Raw genomic sequence first — 17917 nt, 5'->3', positions numbered from 1 at the left:
CCGGCGCTTGTACGAATACCGCAAGGGAACCCTTCCTGGCTTTCCCTGAGAAGTGTCCACTCCTGGGCACCCCCATGGCGCAGACCAGGCATCCCTCGCGTTGTGGGGGCCATTGTGGAGACTAAGCAAGCTATTGCCCAGAGTTGCAGCGTGGGACCCATGATCAGAATAGGCACTGAGGCGAGAATATCCGGTCAGGGGAATTATTGAGCCAGAGACCCGCCGAGGCGGGAATCGAACCCTGGTCCCTGGCCAGAGCTCTGCGTCGAGGTCTGCCTGCTCTAACCATTGAGCCACACTTCTCCACTGAATCTCTCCCTAATTAACTGCAGATCACTAGCAAAACACAGGGTGGAAATACATGACCACCTGGTACACAGGCAGGTGGACGTTCTCTTTCTCACAGAGACATGGCTCAATAATGCCTCGGCACCAGAAATCATAGAAGCCCTCCATCAAGGATACGCAATCAGTAGGATTGACAGGCCTACAGGAAGGGGTGGAGGGATCGCCATAATCTGTAAACACGAGATAAAATGCACCCTTGAGACTGCAAACATCGCGGACAGCGAAACGGGGTTATTTTCGATCTCGGATGCACACAATCATATGCTAAAGGGACTCCTGGTATACAGACCACCAGGACCGGGGGTGAGGTTTGCCTCCAGCCTGATTAAAAGCTTAACCCAGCCAGCCCTCAGGTATGAGAGGCTCCTACTTTTGGGAGACCTGAACCTTCATTTTGATGAAGCCAATTGCGCAGAGGCGCTAGAACTTCGCCAGGAACTGGCAGTACTCCATCTAACTCTGAAATCAGAACTGCCGACCCATGTCACGGCCATCTTCTTGATCCAATGTTTGCGAATTGGGAGATGATAACTATTGAACCCAGAAGCCTGTGGTGTGGTCTGACCACTTTCTGATCACATTTAAGGCGGCGATACCTGATATCAAAATACTGGGTAAGATGGGAATTAAAGAAAGACGCAGGAAGTGGGCCAATTTCTCCACAGAGAAATTCAACAAAACTCTCAGCCAAGGGGGGCCCCTAGGGGCTTGGAGATAGAGTCAGCCTGCATGGATCCGGACCAGCACATTAGGGAGGCACTGGAAAGCACTGCGCCCTGGTCGAGTACTGCACCCAGGAGGGAATCTAAATCCGCCCCATGGTTCAATGCCGAACTGCGGGAAAATAAAGCGGCATGCAAACGCCTGGAAAGACAATGGAGGAGTAATTTCTCTGTGATCGACAGGAATAAATATAAATCTGGTCTCAAGGAATACCACACCTTAATTAGAAAAACCCAGAAGACCTATTATAGCACTAGAATAGAGGGAGCGTTCTCCGTTTTCAAAGAAATCTCTGATCTCGCTAGAACCGAGGCCCCTATGACAGGGTCAGAAGAATCCTGCAACCGGGTGGCAGAGTTCTTCGTACACATGGTAGAGAGGATATATGCCTCATTTCCGGATCCGGCCAGAGAAGGTGGCAGGGGAAGGGAGACCTCCATCGAGGCTAAAGATATGGACTGCCTCACGATCTTCACCGTCCCTTCTCTGGAAGCCCTCTGCACTATAGCGAGTAAGATCAAATCAGGCTCCCCCAAAGATCCGGTGCCACCCAAGGTACTGAGGGAGAGCATGGAGACTTTAGAGCCTTATATTAGACATCCACTAGAGCTCTCCTTCAACACAGGGAATGTGCCTAAAACCTGGAAGAAAGCAGTGGTGCTCCCCCTGAAAAAAAAGCCCAACATAAGCATGGAACAGTTAGAGAATCTGCACCCCATCTCACTCCTGCCATACTTCTCCAAGATAGCGGAGAAGGCGGTCAATAACCAGCTGACAGCCCACATTGAGGCTAATAAACTGCTCCACCCCTCTCAATACGGTTTCCGCTCACTCCATTCAACTGAGTCAGCGCTACTATTATCAACAGAGATCCTTCGGAAACATGAGGATGAGGGACAAACAGCGGCACTGATCCTGCTGGATCTAAGTGCAGCATTCGACACTGTAGCCTATCACACACTGCTACAGGGCCTAAAAAGGGGAGGAGTGGTGGGGAAAGCATGGGAATGGCTGAAGTCCTTCCTGATAGATCGCAGCTTTCAAGTGGCACAGGGACCATTTCGATCTAAAGACATCAGCCTGAAACAGGGGGTGCCCCAAGGGTCCAGTCTCAGCCCAATCCTCTTCAACCTGTATGTCGCACCAGTTGCTGAGATCACGGACAAGTTCAGGGTGGAAGTCGTGTCCTACGCACACGACACGCAACTTGTTGTGACGCTGACACAGCCGGAAGAACAAGCGGCGACCAACTTCTGCTCTTGTTTAGAGGAACTGGCAGCCTGGATGGCAAATAACTGCCTCAAACTGAATGGGAATAAGACCGAAGTACTAATTGTGGGGGAAGGCAACCTCGGTATGGACTTCGGCCTGGTGGCCTCTAGCGTTAAGTCCTCTATCCACTCCAAGTGAACAAGTATGGAATCTGGCGGTAAGGCTTGATACCAAAATATCATTTGAGCACCATACCAAACGGGTGGCAGGCACCTGTTTTGGGATACTAAGAGTTCTCAGAAAGACTCTGGACCTACTGCCACTCAGCTAAGAAAACAATGGTCCAGGCCCTAATCACATCAAGGCTGGACTTTGAGAATGTACTACATCTGGGAGCAAATGCCAAGTGCCCTCAGAGGCTACAACACATACAGAATGCGGCTGCACACCTGGTACTGAAGTTACCCAAAAGAACATCTTCAAAGTGAGCACTGAGATCACTGCACTGGCTCCCGATAAAGGAAGGTGTAACGTTTAAAGCACTATGTGTTGCGCATCGAATCTTACAGGGTAAGGGGCCCACCTACCTTCACAACCTGTTAACCCCGTACCATCCTCCCTGACAGCGGAGATCTAGCGGTACGGGACAGGTTCAGGTTCCAAAATTTAGAAGAGTGAGAATGGGAAGACACTCCTTTCGTGTTTTATTAGCCCAACAATGGAACAGACTCCCTCTGAATCTCTGGTTAGAGACGTCAGAGCTGGATTTCCGCAAAGAGTTGAAAACTCACCTGTTCCCAAAAGAGTAGAAAGGCTCTAGGTTTGGGGGCTGATAAAAGCAACAGCAGTAGAGGTACATCAGCTTCACGCTGACTTCTACAGCGCGGGGACACACCAGTAGGTGTAACCAGGCGCTTTACAAACTCAATTTACTTACTTACCTAACTATAACTTGCGCCCCCCGCAATGCAGTTCTCATCAATGGTGGTTCAGCAAATTTTGCACTGATATTATCAATAATGTAAGGAGTGATGTAACATGTGGGCTAATTAGCAGTGCATGGAGAGGGCGCGAGTAATATTACCGGGAGGGGAGGGGGGCAGAGACACATCCCACCCCGCAGCTAAATTCCATCAAAAATATGTTGGTGTTTACGCAATGCCACAGGACTCTTGTGGTAAGCCAGCAACACCCCCATTGCTCCTTCAAAAGTCACTCTGAAGCGCAGGGTTCACATTGGCTACTGCTGGTTCAGAAAATCACTTAAAAATAAAGATGGGACCCAGGGTTGTCTGTGGGGGGTTGGCCACGTACATGCAGTTGACCCTGCAGCTAACCCACACTGTGCACAGCCAAAGGATGCATGTGGCGGTGGTGGCACCCAAAGGGGTTGGGCGCAGGGCCTGGCCACAGAGGCGCTCTGCCAAAGGGATGGCAGCCAGCAGAGGTATGGGTCATGGCCTGGTCTTAGGCCAGGCCCTGGAGCCAATCCCATGCTGCACGCGGCTGAAGGTGGTGAGCGGGGGAAGGTGGCGCTTGCAGGGCATTGGGCACAGGGTTTGCCTGTTGGCCAGGTCCTACGGCTAACTCCTCACTGCGTACACCCAAAGGCTATGTACGGCAGAGTGGTTGGCTTAGGTGTGTATGAAAATAAAATATAACCAAGTTAAAAATAACGCCAGATAATCACTGAAAAAACAAAGGTTAAAGTGACGTTATTGTTTGATCAGTTTACAAGCAACATTTTAAACAAAAAAAAACCCACACTGAAATTCAATACTTCTAGTAGTTATTTCGAGTAACTAGAACTCACACCCTTGTCATGCACTGCTTATGACCTCATATATTACATCATGTATGACATGTTCTTAGGACATCAGTGATAATGTTGCAGATAACATGACATATTATCACTGCAACTGTGCATGGCGAACGCGCAAGTTATAGTTACTTGAAATGGCTATAAATTGTGAATTTCTGTGTTTGTATTAGATGAAAATGTTACATTTAAAGTGACATTTTCACTCAATTGTGTATACACACACAACTATACATGTGTGTGGAGCTAATTGTAATAAATCTATATTAATCTGTATACGCACTTACATTAATAATGTTTGTGCCAACATTTTGGATATTATATTATTGTAGCAAAATATTTAGGAATCGAATTTCCAGTGGTATACTAAGCCTGCCATCAGCGGTGAGTTTTAATAAGATGGGAGAGTCTAAAGATATTATAATCAACCTAAGAAGGGGAGCATATAATCAATATATATATGTAAGAAAAACGAAAGTATGTCTGTTTGTCCTTTATGCATTACTACACCATTCATCCGATCGCCATGAAACTTTGGGAAGTTGTTGAGTATACTCCCGCGAAGGTTTGTGGCAAAAAAAGAAAAAATTGTTAAATATCAGCCCCCCGGCCCCTTCATAATCTTTCCAATACTGAACGTTTACAGTTTACGGTGCGACTCGTTTTTGCAATGACCATCAACAAAGCACAAGGACAATCGCTGCAAGTGTGTAGACTAGATTTGCAGAATCCGTGCTTCTCACATGGACAACTGTATGTGGCCAGCTCACGCGTCGAAAAACCTTCTGATTTATTCGTGTACGCACCAGAAGGAAAAACAAAAAATACAGTGTATCCACAAGCACTCGAATAAATAAACAAAATTTAAACAACACTTTAAAATGTTTTCCATATTAAAATGAATAAGTATAAATAAAAATGACACAATGTAAATTGAATGTTATCATAACAAGTTTCCTTAAATTTCCTTTCTTCTGAGATCGCAGCAACGCGTGACGGGTAAGCTAGTATATAATATATATCATTTCATTTCCAATCTTTATTTCGGCCATTGGCCATAAAAGATACACAATACACATATACAATCACAGATAATCATTTCATAAAAGGATAAAAACAATTGGAATACATGTGCTAAAAAATGCTATACAAACTATGCATCTAAAGAATTTTTTTTAAGAGGGACCCAAGACCTTTAAAATACGGTTACGCGTATGCCAAACATTGGTTAGGAATTTTGTTAAAGCAAAAACAGTTGGGCCAGAAATATCAGATTTTAAAATCCTGTACATAGGTGCATATTCCCTGCAGCCCATATTCCTTATCAACGGGAGAAGCCAGTATTTTCTTGCTACCTTGTAGGCTGGACAGAAGAAAGCCACATGCAGGTCGGTTTCCTCCGTTGCATCACATACCGGACACTGCTTTGTGGTGGGAGCCGATGACCAGGCGCTTGTAAAGGACCGGAAGGGCAGTGTGCCGTATCTCCATTGGAGAAACAGCTTTCTGGCAAGTACAGGGGAAATAGGATCCAGTACCTTCTCAAACCTATACAGATCCTTGCTTTGCAGAAATACGGAGGATAAGGACCCTTCTTCCTGGGTGGCTTGTGCCCTGGCAAATTTGTGTTCGTGATATACGTTAGCCAGGGACCTTTTGGAGATGTTTAGTGCGGCATTCGCCGGCTCAGTCCACAAGTCAGGGAGCCCTAATTCCATGCAAGTGACTTGGATGTTTTTGATCCAGGGGATATTGAGCGCTTTTGGGTGATTCAAAAGTTCGACCAGTTCCGCCCTGTATTCTGCAAGGTCATTGCTGCTCCACAGCCTGCGCCAAAAGGCTATGGGTCTCAGGCTTATTTCATCTGCTAACGGTCGTAAACCCAAGTCAAGCCTCAAGGGTAGGAGTGGGGTGCTGGTCGGGAGTGCGGCTATCTGTCTTATAAACTTGTTTTCCGTTAGTGACAGACTCCGGCAAGGTGTGTGACCCCACAGTTCCGCCCCATACATAATCGCTCCCCTAGCCTGGGCCTTATATATCTGGATTAGTGCCCCCAATGGACGGTATGCTGAACCGGTCATCATCCGGGCGATACCTCCAGTGGTTTGGATGAGTTTGAGGTTAGCCCTACTCTGATGAGAACCCCAAGTCATGGTTTCGTTAAGAGTCACACCAAGGTATTCAAAGGTGGCTACTCTCTCGAGCCGTACAGCTCCCAATTGCGGATTTGGCCGCAATTTTTGGCTCGGATTCAAGACCATGAATTTGGTTTTTGCCGCATTAATTTCTAGCCCCCTATCAGTACAGAAGGCCACAAAGGAATCCAAAATCCTCTGTATACCCATGGGGGTTTTAGATAGCAGCAGGGTGTCGTCCGCAAACATAATTGCGGGCACCCTGCTGCCATTTAATTTGGGGGCGTCAGTATAATCAGTGGCGTTCAAGTGGGCGATTACCCCATTGACGAAGAGGCAAAACAGGGTCGGTGCCAGCACACAACCCTGCCTTACCCCCCGGCCAACGGGGAATCTATCGGTCAGTTCCCCCGACCTCCCGCACCTCACTCGGGCGTAATTATTGTGGTGCAGCCTCTGTAAGATCAATAGGATGTCCGGGGGAACGCCCATTTCTGCCAGGACGCTCCAAAGTTTCCCCCTGGGCACCAGGTCGAAGGCGGCCCGTAAGTCCACGAAAATTGTGTACAGACTACCGCCCTCGAATTTTGCTGCCCTCCAATAGATTAGATTTAATCTGAAAACCTGGTCCACTGTGGATACCCCCTTCCTGAATCCAGCCTGGTAAGGACTAAGGGCACCCACTTCCTCCATCCAGTCCTGGAGCCGGTTCAGCAAAACCCTACCAAACAGTTTCTGTGCCACGTCTATTAAACTGATTGGTCTGTAGTTGGCTGGGAGGAGAGGCGAGCCCTTTTTAAAGATGGGGACCACCTCTGCCCCCAGCCAAGTACTAGGGATTTCCATGCCGCCAAGCACTCCATTGAAAAGTGCGGCGAGATAAGGGGCCCAGACAATGGGCTCCTGTTTAAACATATCCCCTGGTAAACCATCCAGTCCTGGCGCCTTTCCGGAGGCCAGACCTGAAATGGCAGCAGTGACCTCGCCCAACGTTATTGGCTCCCCTTCATAGCCCGGCCAGCCCACCTCAGTGTCAGCAGGAGATTCTCCCGGCTCAGAGCTATATAGGGACTGGAAGTGAGCTTGCCACACCCCTGGGGCAATGTTGGGCTCTAATGCCGATTGTAAATTCCCCGATCCCCCGTTCACTATCCTCCAAAACAGGCGTCGGTTTTGGATCGCTAGGGCCTTGGTGAGTTCTTCCCACTGGTTTTCCTCCCATTCGGCCTTAGCATGGGCAACGAGTTTCTTGTAAGCTCGCCTGCTTTGCTTAAGGCTATCCCCCCCTGAGCCCTCCTTGATTAATCTGAGGAGTTCTGTTTTTGTCCGTCTGCATGCTGGGTTATACCATGATGTTTTGCCTTGCCGCCCCCCTCTTGGCTTCCCTGAACTACAGGTGAAATGTGGTACCGCAGATTTTATGAGGTCCTCATGCGCCTTGTACAGTTTGTCCTGGGAGTCTTTGTTATTTGCCTCGGTATCCAAGCACCCCACAGTTTCCAAGATGGGAGTTATCCCTTCATAGAGCATGGGGAGTTTATTCTTGCTTGTAACCAAGTGCTCCCACCTGATTCTTCTCCTGCTATTGTCAAGGAGAAGCGCAGGATTATTCCCTTCCGCGTTGGTCACGGGAGCTTGGGGGCCAGGGTGAGCAAGGTCAAGCTCAAGTGCATTGTGGTCACTGTTGGTCCTTTCCCTCACCCTAAAGTCCTGGATTGTCGGCCACTTCACCATTTGGGCCAAGACATAGTCCAGACGGGACTCTCTTCCCGGCCTATTGTAGGTGGTTTTAGTAGGTATGTCGGATTTCATTCGCCCGTTGCAAGCTCTGATTCCGAACTTTAAAGTGAGGGCTGTAATTTGTAGTGCTAATGGGGTCCAAGCCTTCGGGGTGGAGCTTCCACTGGGGGCACTGCCCATCTGGCCTCTTCTTCCGATGATAACCCGTCCAGAAGGCCGGGGAGTGGCTCAAAATGAGAATTAAAATCCCCTCCCACTACATAGAAAGAATCACTTGGTAGATCAGATATATAGTTGGAGAGTTCATCTATAGTCAGTGATTCCTTTGCAATTCCCGTTGGCCTAGAATAGATGTTAATGAACAAAAGTTTGACTTGGTTGGGCCATAATAATGAAACCACAAGGATATCTTCAGAGTTAGCCGACAACCGTGTGGCCACGCAGCCCAGGTGAGATGCAACCCAGGTCGTAAGCCCCCTGACGGACGGCCTTTGCCTTCCCACCTCGCTGGAATGAAGAATGACATGTAGCCTTGGTGACCATAGTCCTCTCTGGCCCAGGTTTCCTGGAACATACATACATCTCCAGTCTCGATATAATTTGCCCAGTCCGGATCACCCAGTTTATTGGCCAGTCCAGCAACATTCCAGCAGATTAGCCTCAAATGTTCAGGGGTGTCAGTTGTCGCGCCAGGAGGGTTGGAAGAGATGGTTCCAGACTCTACTGCAGTCGGAAGTTTTGACACATTACCAGCAGTAGGGGCAGATGGCTCAGAAAGTCTACAGGAGCCGTTCTCCACAGGTATTGTCATATTCAGTATTCCAGAGGCGTTGTCAACATTGTGGGCAGATAAATCAGAAAGTCTGCTGGTGCCATTATCCAGAAACACTGGATCATTCAGTGGGCCAAGGGTTTTACCAGCAATCGGGGTAGATGGCTCAAAAAGTCTGCAGGAACCGCAATCCCGGGTCACTGGCGTGTGAATGGAAAGTCAATCGACCCCATCCAAGCCATTCAGGCAATTGAAACGGTTGAAATGAAAATAGGGTGTGTCCGGCAAATGAAGATTTGGGCGTTGTACGTAATCCTTGTGTCTGCGTCTACGTTCCACCCTTGTCCATTCATCATGCGGTGGAGCGTAATGCATGCGAGTAGGGGGGAAAAAGAAGGATACTGGAAGGGTCTGAATAGTGGAGTCCAGTGATCTATTTATTCCTTCACAGATGTGCAGAACAGTGCCCGGATCTTTAAAAGTTACCATAATACAATCCCCTATTATTGTTTTTCTGGTCTTCCCTAACCAAGGGACCCTTCTAACCATAATAATCTCATTGTTAAAATGCGATGGTAGGGGTCGATTCCAGTTTAGCCATTTAATGACCTTTTTCTTTAGGGATTGGTAGTCTTCATTTTCCCCTGATCTTAGATGGGGGGCACCTGCTAGGACCACCGTTAGACTATTAGCTTCTGGGGGCAGATCAGGTCTCCGTGGTCTTTGGGCTGGGCGGCCCGGGGAGAGTAAAGGGGCGCTGTGAGCTTCTTGGTGGCCATCGTTAATCCCTATCTGGGAGCTTTAAGGGACAGGGTCTATTGGTTGTGGAGGCCTATTGGTTGAATTACTGCGCGGTGCCTGGACTGAAATAGCCATTAATGGCTGCAGGGGGGGGCAGTAGGCACACTCTGTGGGGGGACTTTATTGGCACCCTGTGGGGCTCCTATTTTAGGAGGGTTTCCTGTGGGGGGGTGAGGACCCACATTTTTGGATTGCTTACTAACTAGGGTGTTCAAGGTAGTAAGAGATGTCTCTAATAGAGTGAGCCTAATCTCAACTTTTTTGAGGCTATCGCTAATAGGCTGCAGAAGGGAACGAAGTAGGAAGTCTATACTCCCTATAGATGTAGGAGGGGGAGTTGTGTTGGATTTATTGGCTACTAAGTCGTTGTTGGTATCAGCTATGTTGGAACTTGGGGCCTTAGAGGGAAGAGCGATAGTCACAATCTCCTTGTTCTTCCCAGATTGGAGTGCGTTTATATGTTTTTTACCAAAATCTAGATGGGATACTTTGGTTTTTCCCCGCCCCCCCATTGACTTCCTACTCCGTTTGCTAGGTGGAGGCCTATGCAACTCCACCACAACACTTTGTTTTGGCTTATTTTTCTTAGTGACATGCAAAGGGGGAGTTTGGGTAACCAAATTAACAGGGGTGACACAAGTCATGGGAGGAGTTGTATCAATAGACTTTCCGGGCACCAACCCTGGGTGGCTAGGAATTTCCCGGAGTAAGAGGGGGAAATCCTCAAGGGTCGGGGGATTTAAACTATTGGGGGGCGTACCTTCCTCTTGGGAAATAGGGTACGGGATGATCTCAGTCAAGGGTCTGCTCTTCATAGACTAAATGGAGCGCCGCCGCTCCGCCCTGCGTCGCTCTAGGGAGTTTTCTTTACCCGCATCTCCCTTGGCAGATTTAAAGTAATTGCCCAGTGTCCCTGTGTTGCTGCCCCCATCCCTTGATGGAGTTTCGCGTGGTATCGGCGAGGGCATCGCCTTAATCAGAGTGGTGGTTGGAAGTAAAAAGTAAGGGATGTGGTGTACACCTATGGTGGTAGCATGCTGCATATATGTAGGGTGTGTTGTTGGAAGGGTGTTGCTTTGTTTTGATCCTATGTGGGAAGTGTAGCAGCCTCCTTCGGCCCCTGACGGCCACAGACGGTCCCGCCCTTGTCCCGGGCTTCTCCCGGCGCTACCGCGCAGCGGTATAGGCAGTATCAATTTATTAAGCACAGGGGAAGGGGAGGAGCAGACAAGGAGAGCGGCCCAGGTGTTGAGAGTTGGGTCTGGCAAGCGCTCCTGGGAACTGTAGTCCCGGTCCAGCGCCTGCTCTCGCTCGCAGCCCCGCCTGTCACTCGCCTTCTCAGGGACACCGTCGTACTTCCCAGCAGTTCCTGGTGGATCGCCCCACACGAAGCGGGACCCGCGCAGCGGGTTCCGCGAGAGGTAGGCAAGTCTTCGCTGGGTTTTCAGATGCTCCTTCCAGCAGGCTCCAACAAATGGCAGAATAAGGGTCCCAAGTGCTTCACAAGCGCCAGAGTCTTTAAGCGCAGGGGAAGGGGAGGAGCAGACAAGGAGAGCGGCCTAGGTGTTGAGAGTTGGGTCTGGCAAGCGCTCCTGGGAACTGTAGTCCCGGTCCAGCGCCTGCTCTTGCTCGCAGCCCCGCCTGTCACTCGCCTTCTCAGGGACACCGTCGTACTTCCCAGCAGTTCCTGGTGGATCGCCCCACACGAAGCGGGACCCGCGCAGCGGGTTCCGCGAGAGGTAGGCAAGTCTTCACTGGGTTTTCAGATGCTCCTTCCCGCAGGCTCCAACAAATGGCAGAATAAAGGTCCCAAGTGCTTCACAAGCGCCAGAGTCTTTAAGCGCAGGGGAAGGGGAGGAGCAGACAAGGAGAGCGGCCCAGGTGTTGAGAGTTGGGTCTGGCAAGCGCTCCTGGGAACTGTAGTCCCGGTCCAGCGCCTGCTCTCGCTCACAGCCACGCCTGTCACTCGCCTTCTCAGGGACACCGTCGTACTTCCCAGCAGTTCCTGGTGGATCGCCCCACACGAAGCGGGACCCGCGCAGCGGGTTCCGCGAGAGGTAGGCAAGTCTTCGCTGGGTTTTCAGATGCTCCTTCCAGCAGGCTCCAACAAATGGCAGAATAAGGGTCCCAAGTGCTTCACAAGCGCCAGAGTCTTTAAGCGCAGGGGAAGGGGAGGAGCAGACAAGGAGAGCGGCCCAGGTGTTGAGAGTTGGGTCTGGCAAGCGCTCCTGGGAACTGTAGTCCCGGTCCAGCGCCTGCTCTCGCTCGCAGCCCCGCCTGTCACTCGCCTTCTCAGGGACACCGTCGTACTTCTCAGCAGTTCCTGGTGGATCGCCCCACACGAAGCGGGACCCGCGCAGCGGGTTCCGCGAGAGGTAGGCAAGTCTTCGCTGGGTTTTCAGATGCTCCTTCCAGCAGGCTCCAACAAATGGCAGAATAAGGGTCCCCTTATATATACACACACACACACATATATATCGCGTTAAACTCTCAAATGCTTCCTGGCACGAACTGAGAAACGGACACTTCCTTTGCTTCAAGTTGCAGGTATTTTATTGCATATTTTTCAAGTGAATTGCATGTGCAAAAGACAAAGACGCCTTCCAGCGAGCTCAGTAGCCTTGTTCACTAAACATCAGTGCATTTAAACCCAACAATATTTAAAACACCCCTAACCCAATCATGTGTTACGATGTCTATATATATATTATTTTAAAGTAGAGTAACTGATAAAATTAAGGTGCTGGGGGAAAAAAGTAGGCTTTATGAGAAAGAAGGCGGAGGTGGATGCTTTAAAATGGTAATAAAGAATGCAATTTATATTTGGCTGCTTTATCAGCAAATGCTCCAACAACAAACATCACTGACCAATTGTATTCAGCATAACCATGCTGCTGTACCTACACAGGTAAGAATCAAACATCATAATCTACTCAACGATCCCTGCATCAAGCTGAATTCTGAAGGTGGTAGACCCTTCTGGTTCCTGGGCCCCAGTTCTGAAATGTTTTGCCCCGATCCCTAATCAGTCCCAAATCAAGTTGCTCTTCAAATCAAAGGTCCAAAGACTTACCTGTTTTATAATATAAACCTGTTGCTTTATTTAAGCCTTGCACCAAGAGGCCTTGTAGGTATTCTGAGGATTACAAATGTATTTAGTGAATACATCTTTGATAACGTTATCATCATCTGTACATCTTTACCACTTCGAGTTTTTAGTTTTGAGTTCGGAGTGCTACAAAACAACACCATACACAGAGGCAGAAATATGAAACTAAGGTGTAGCCTGTGTCCATGAGCATTGTGGTTTGTTCGCCGATCAATTGAAACCACAACCAAAGATTGCTAAAGAAAAACTAGGTGCAATGCTGTGAACCCAACAGGAGATGACACGAGAATGTATACAAGTTCAAAGAAAGTTAGAAGAAAGCTGAAGACAGTTCATGGCGTTGGAAACTTTGGTTGTTACCTGGTCAGCCAGTTTGCTTGCCACCTGCTCCAATTCTTCCCTAGCAGCAATAGACTGCCCGCACCAGGGCGCGTACAGGAAAAACAGAGTGATCTCAGAATCACGACGAATGTTCTCTGCATAATCCAACTGCCCTCGGTACAGGTCCACCACAGGCGACATGGAGGGGAAAAAATTAACAGGAGGCTTTGCTGGCATGATCACATCTTTTGCCCGACTGGAGAAGAAAAAAACAAGAATGGGATTAGTGAAGAACCATGAGGCAAATAATTTCTAAGACAACAATAATGGGCATATTCAGGCAAATAATATCCAAGACAACACTCATGGTCCTAGCAAAACTCACAGTTGTGCCCTGCTAAAAACTAAACTTGTTTTGAACTATTGTCAGTTTTGACGTTATAGAAAACAAACAAGATCATGTAAAAACAATGAGAAATGAATGGGCATTGTTCAGTCATCATAAAGCAACAAGATACTAGCATGACAACCGGGTTCTTAAAAAGCAACAATACATGCCTTTGATGCCCGGTTTAAACCTACTGTCGCACTCGTGTAAATGATGATCCGAGTCTCAACAGAGAACCAAGTCAGTTACAGAGGTTATATACTATCGCAACATTGATTTACCACTTACTACCCCCTAACTGGGGCTTTGAAGTGTACACCTATGGTGGTAGCATGCTGCATATATGTAGGGTGTGTTGTTGGAAGGGTGTTGCTTTGTTTTGATCCTATGTGGGAAGTGTAGCAGCACAATTTGTGGTTTTCAGCAAACTGTCAGCTCTGAACAGCTCTGCAGGTTCCTATATGGTACTTCTTATGACCACAGTCCATTTAGCTAGATACAGCACTCGAGTGTCCATTCTGAGACTTTGAAAGTTTGTAAATAAAGTTCACCGTGATGCTGAGCAGGCAAAGGTTGCTGGTAGTGGTGGTGGTGAGACTTGTTGGGATGGACTTTTATTACTATCAGTCGTTAGGTGAATGTCACCGTGAGATGTAAAAAAGAGTAGCAAGTAGCTAGTTACACGTACAAAGTAAACCAACTAAATACCAGACGCACGTTTTCCGTTTACATTTATTTACTTCCATTTTATTTTCAAGGCTGTGAAGCAGCCTCTCTACAAAACGGGATGCTACGTAATATAGTTTCCTGAAATTCCTACAGGACAGGTGGTGCCTTAAGCAGGCCAAGTTCTTTGCAAAAGTGTGACGTGGGGGAATTTCAAGGCCCTCGCAACATTCTGCAGGGTTGGGAGATTGACCAATAGTGAGTACATTCTCACCGCTATTAGTGTGAGCAGTAGATTAACACAAGGATTATATGTGCTGCTAGGCTTCCATAAGCAGAAGTTTTGAATCCCACGTCTTTGGCAAACATACCGTCTTTCTTTCAGACAAGCCTTTAGGGAAAAAACCTCTGCTTGCCATACCCTCTCACGGACATTAAACAGAAAATATCAATTTTACGTTCTACAGTGAAGACTTAGTCAAGAAATCACAATTTCTCCTAACCATACTAAAGTGCATTTTAAAATGCATTGTACAGAGATTGCACGTGTGCATTATAGCCCTTTAACAAAGGTGAAACAACATACCCTATGAATGGTCTCCATTAATATTACATCTGTTGCAAGAATAGGCAGCATTAGTTGCCTTGGGGCAATCCCAGCTGATCTATAATGCCTGTAACTACTTTTTAAAACAAACAGCACAGAGCTGGTCCATTGGATTAGTTTAATTCGCTGCCTCGTAGCACTCACTAATCAAAACAGATGCCTGCCTGGGCAGCACGGTGCACCAACCTGGTTAGGGATAGTTTAACCCTACTTAGGATGTGTGAACTATGCCCTCCCCAATACCCACCCTTGATGCGTGCTCTACTTGCCCAATCCTTCCATTCCTTAATTCTACACTGGGAGATGTCTGGAAATAAAAAAAAAACATCCTCTAGAAATCTGGACAGTCGCTTCTCAGATACACATTTTGTTGAACAATTGGAGTCCACCACCTTCCACCCAGTACTGAAAAACAAGCATTTGCAAAGCTGATAGGTCTAGTCTATGCAAGAGCTACTGGCTTTGCCCGTATGTTAAGCCGTGTTGTAGACCAGCGTGGCTGCTGTTCAGCACGGCTAAAAGTAAGTGGGGTAAAGGACATTGTCGTGGAGTGGCATAGAGTAGAGTGTCGTTGAGTGGTCGCGAGAGTTGAGTGGTGTGTCATAGAATAGAGTGGAGTGGACTAAAGTGGCATGAAGTGGCATAGAAGGAGTTGGTGAAGGAATACATTAAATAGGGTTTGTGAAACAGAAGGGATAAACTCAAGCTGGACAGCCTAAAACACAGAGCCAGCAAAGATAAAATCAATCAAATGTGAGAAACAAACTACAAAGCCAATGGTAAGCAAAGGGCAGAATGCATTCTCAGGGAATCTTTCCAAATGTCTCCAAGATGTTGTTAGTAAACTAGACATCTGTGCTGTCTGGTAGGCTTTGACCTAAAAATAGTCATATAATTGGTCAAGGCATTAAACAATGGGTAGGTTGGAACCAGAGCAATACATTAAAATAAGAAATGCAAAATGTAATGCATACAAAAAATAAGATGTATCAGTTTAAGAGATGGTGAAGCATGTTGGCACCATTAAGGTAGAGCCTGAAGTTTTAGAGCTAAGAAAAAAGTAAAGTTGGTAAATAGAGCCAGATGTATTCACTACCCAACATTCCTATACATGCCCTCCAGTCAATATTAAATCTACAAACCCTGATCAGCAGTATTGAGTGTTTGTAGGGGGCTGCAGCAAAAACTCAGGTTTTATAATAATTTGAAGGAGTAAGGCATGGGTAAAAATGTTTAAAAAAAATTATGTTAGTTCATGGCACTGACATTTTGTTGTTCTGGACATGGACACATTGGTGATCATGTAATACAGTACAACAATTAGGCCTATTGCATATTGCAATTAAAGAAATAAAAAAAGATCACTTTTAGCTGTGCTTTTAAATGTTCAAGTTCAAGTTCGGGCACTTATATAGCGCACTACTCACCCAGAGGGTCTCAAGGCGCTAGAGGGAGGGGTTCATTATTTGTCGAATAGCCAGGTTTTCAGTTCTTTTCTGAAGGAGATGTGGTTATGAGTGAGGCGGAGGTGGGTGGGGAGTGAATTCCAGGTCTTGGCAGCCAGGAAGGAGAAGGATCTGCCACCCATGGTGGATTTTCGGATGCGCGGGACTACGGCGAGGGCTTGATTGGATGATCTTAGTTGGCGTGTGGGTTTGTAGAAGGACAGTCGAGTGTTGAGGCATTCGGGTCCTAGATTATAAAGGGCCTTGTGTGCGTGGGTGAGAAGGCGGAAAGTAATTCTTTTGTTGACGGGAAGCCAGTGGAGGTCTTTTAGGTGTCCGGTGATGTGATCTTGGCGCGGGATGTCTAATATGAGTCTCGCTGACGCGTTTTGGATGCGCTGGAGTTTTTTCTGTAGTTTTGTTGTAATTCCGGCGTAAAGTGTGTTGCCGTAATCCAGACGACTCGTGACCAGTGCATGGGTGACAGTCTTTCTTGTCTCGAGGGGGATCCAGCGGAAGATCTTTTTGAGAATGCGAAGGACGTTGAAGAAGGAGGACGAGACGGCGTTGACTTGTCTGGACATTGAGAGAGAGGAGTCTAGAATGCAGCCAAGGTTACGTGCATGGTCTGTGGGTGTGGGTGCTGTGCCCAGAGCGGAAGGCCACCAAGAGTCGTCCCAAGCTGAGGGGGAGGGTCCTAGGATGAGCACCTCCGTTTTGTCTGAGTTGAGTTTTAGGCGGCTCTGTTTCATCCATTCGGCTACTTCTTTCACGCCTTCATGAAGATTGGTTTTGGTGGTGTTGGGGTCTTTGGTGAGGGAAAGGATTAGCTGGGTGTCGTCGGCGTAAGAGATGATGTTGAGGTTGTGTTGACGCGCGATAGAGGCGAGAGGACTCATGTAGACGTTGAAGAGGGTGGGACTGAGTGAGGATCCTTGAGGTACGCCGCAGATGACTTCGGTGGCCTCTGAGTAGAATGGGGGAAGTCGGACTCTCTGAGTTCTCCCAGCTAGGAACGAGAAGATCCAGTCCAAGGCTTTTCCTTGTATGCCGATGTTGCTGAGGCGTTGTATAAGGGTGCTGTGGCAGACTGTGTCGAAAGTGGCGGAGAGGTCGAGTAGGATGAGGGCCACTGTTTCTCCGTTGTCCAGGAGTGCTCGGATGTCGTCGGTCACACACATGCTGTACTGACATCAATTTATCTAAGGAATACTGATTAAAAAGTGAAAGATAAAATTTAAATAAGATGGAGTTTATAGGAAATCGAGTAGAATGCAAAGAAGGAAGGACATTCTGTTTATATTGCACACTTTACACTTGTTACGAGCATTTAGTGTTCCGTTAGCCATGCAGGATTTCAAAAATAACGCCTCCTAATATATATGGCCATTATATGCCAGGTCGCAGAATTTTTACATAAGTAGGGTGCGTCTGCCTCCAAAAAATGTGATCATCAGAATTTCATCCATGGATCTATTGTTTCTCCTAACCCAAACTTTTCTTGGACTACTAATGCTATTCTATTGTCCTAGCATAGAGTATAGAGCTTCATCCCCCTGATGAGGAATCGAGATGCCTCCAGTTGGACAAGTAAAAGGTGACTCCATTTGTGGTGCTTTGATAGTAGAGTGTGAGGGTATAGAGTGTCTTGTAAGGTATAGGTTTTGCTCTGAGACCTTCTCTTAGCTTACCTTTCCTTAGCTCAGGATCTCCGATGGTTCATATAGGGCCACATGTATGACCGTTTTTAACAGTTGCATACAGCGAATCGTGCCGTTTGCAACTGCTAAAAAGGCCTGTAGCATGTACCAACCTATTTTGAGAGTATGTA

General features: G+C 47.5%; 1 protein-coding gene across 1 annotated transcript in view; it reads right to left on the bottom strand.

Annotated features, from left to right (window-relative positions):
• Positions 1 to 17917, bottom strand: part of TXNDC11 (thioredoxin domain containing 11) — a 538914-nt gene that overhangs the window by 458309 nt on the left and 62688 nt on the right. The window contains exon 2 of the mRNA XM_086941405.1: positions 13020 to 13236. Coding sequence (XP_086797531.1) covers positions 13020 to 13236 — 217 coding nt within the window. The remainder of the gene's footprint in view (positions 1 to 13019; positions 13237 to 17917) is intronic.

Source organism: Lissotriton vulgaris, chromosome 10 (assembly GCF_964263255.1).
Source record: "Lissotriton vulgaris chromosome 10, aLisVul1.2, whole genome shotgun sequence".
NCBI classification, from domain to species: Eukaryota; Metazoa; Chordata; class Amphibia; order Caudata; family Salamandridae; genus Lissotriton; species Lissotriton vulgaris.
Note: the sequence above shows the minus strand (reverse complement) of the source record. Positions and strands in the feature narration are given on the sequence as shown.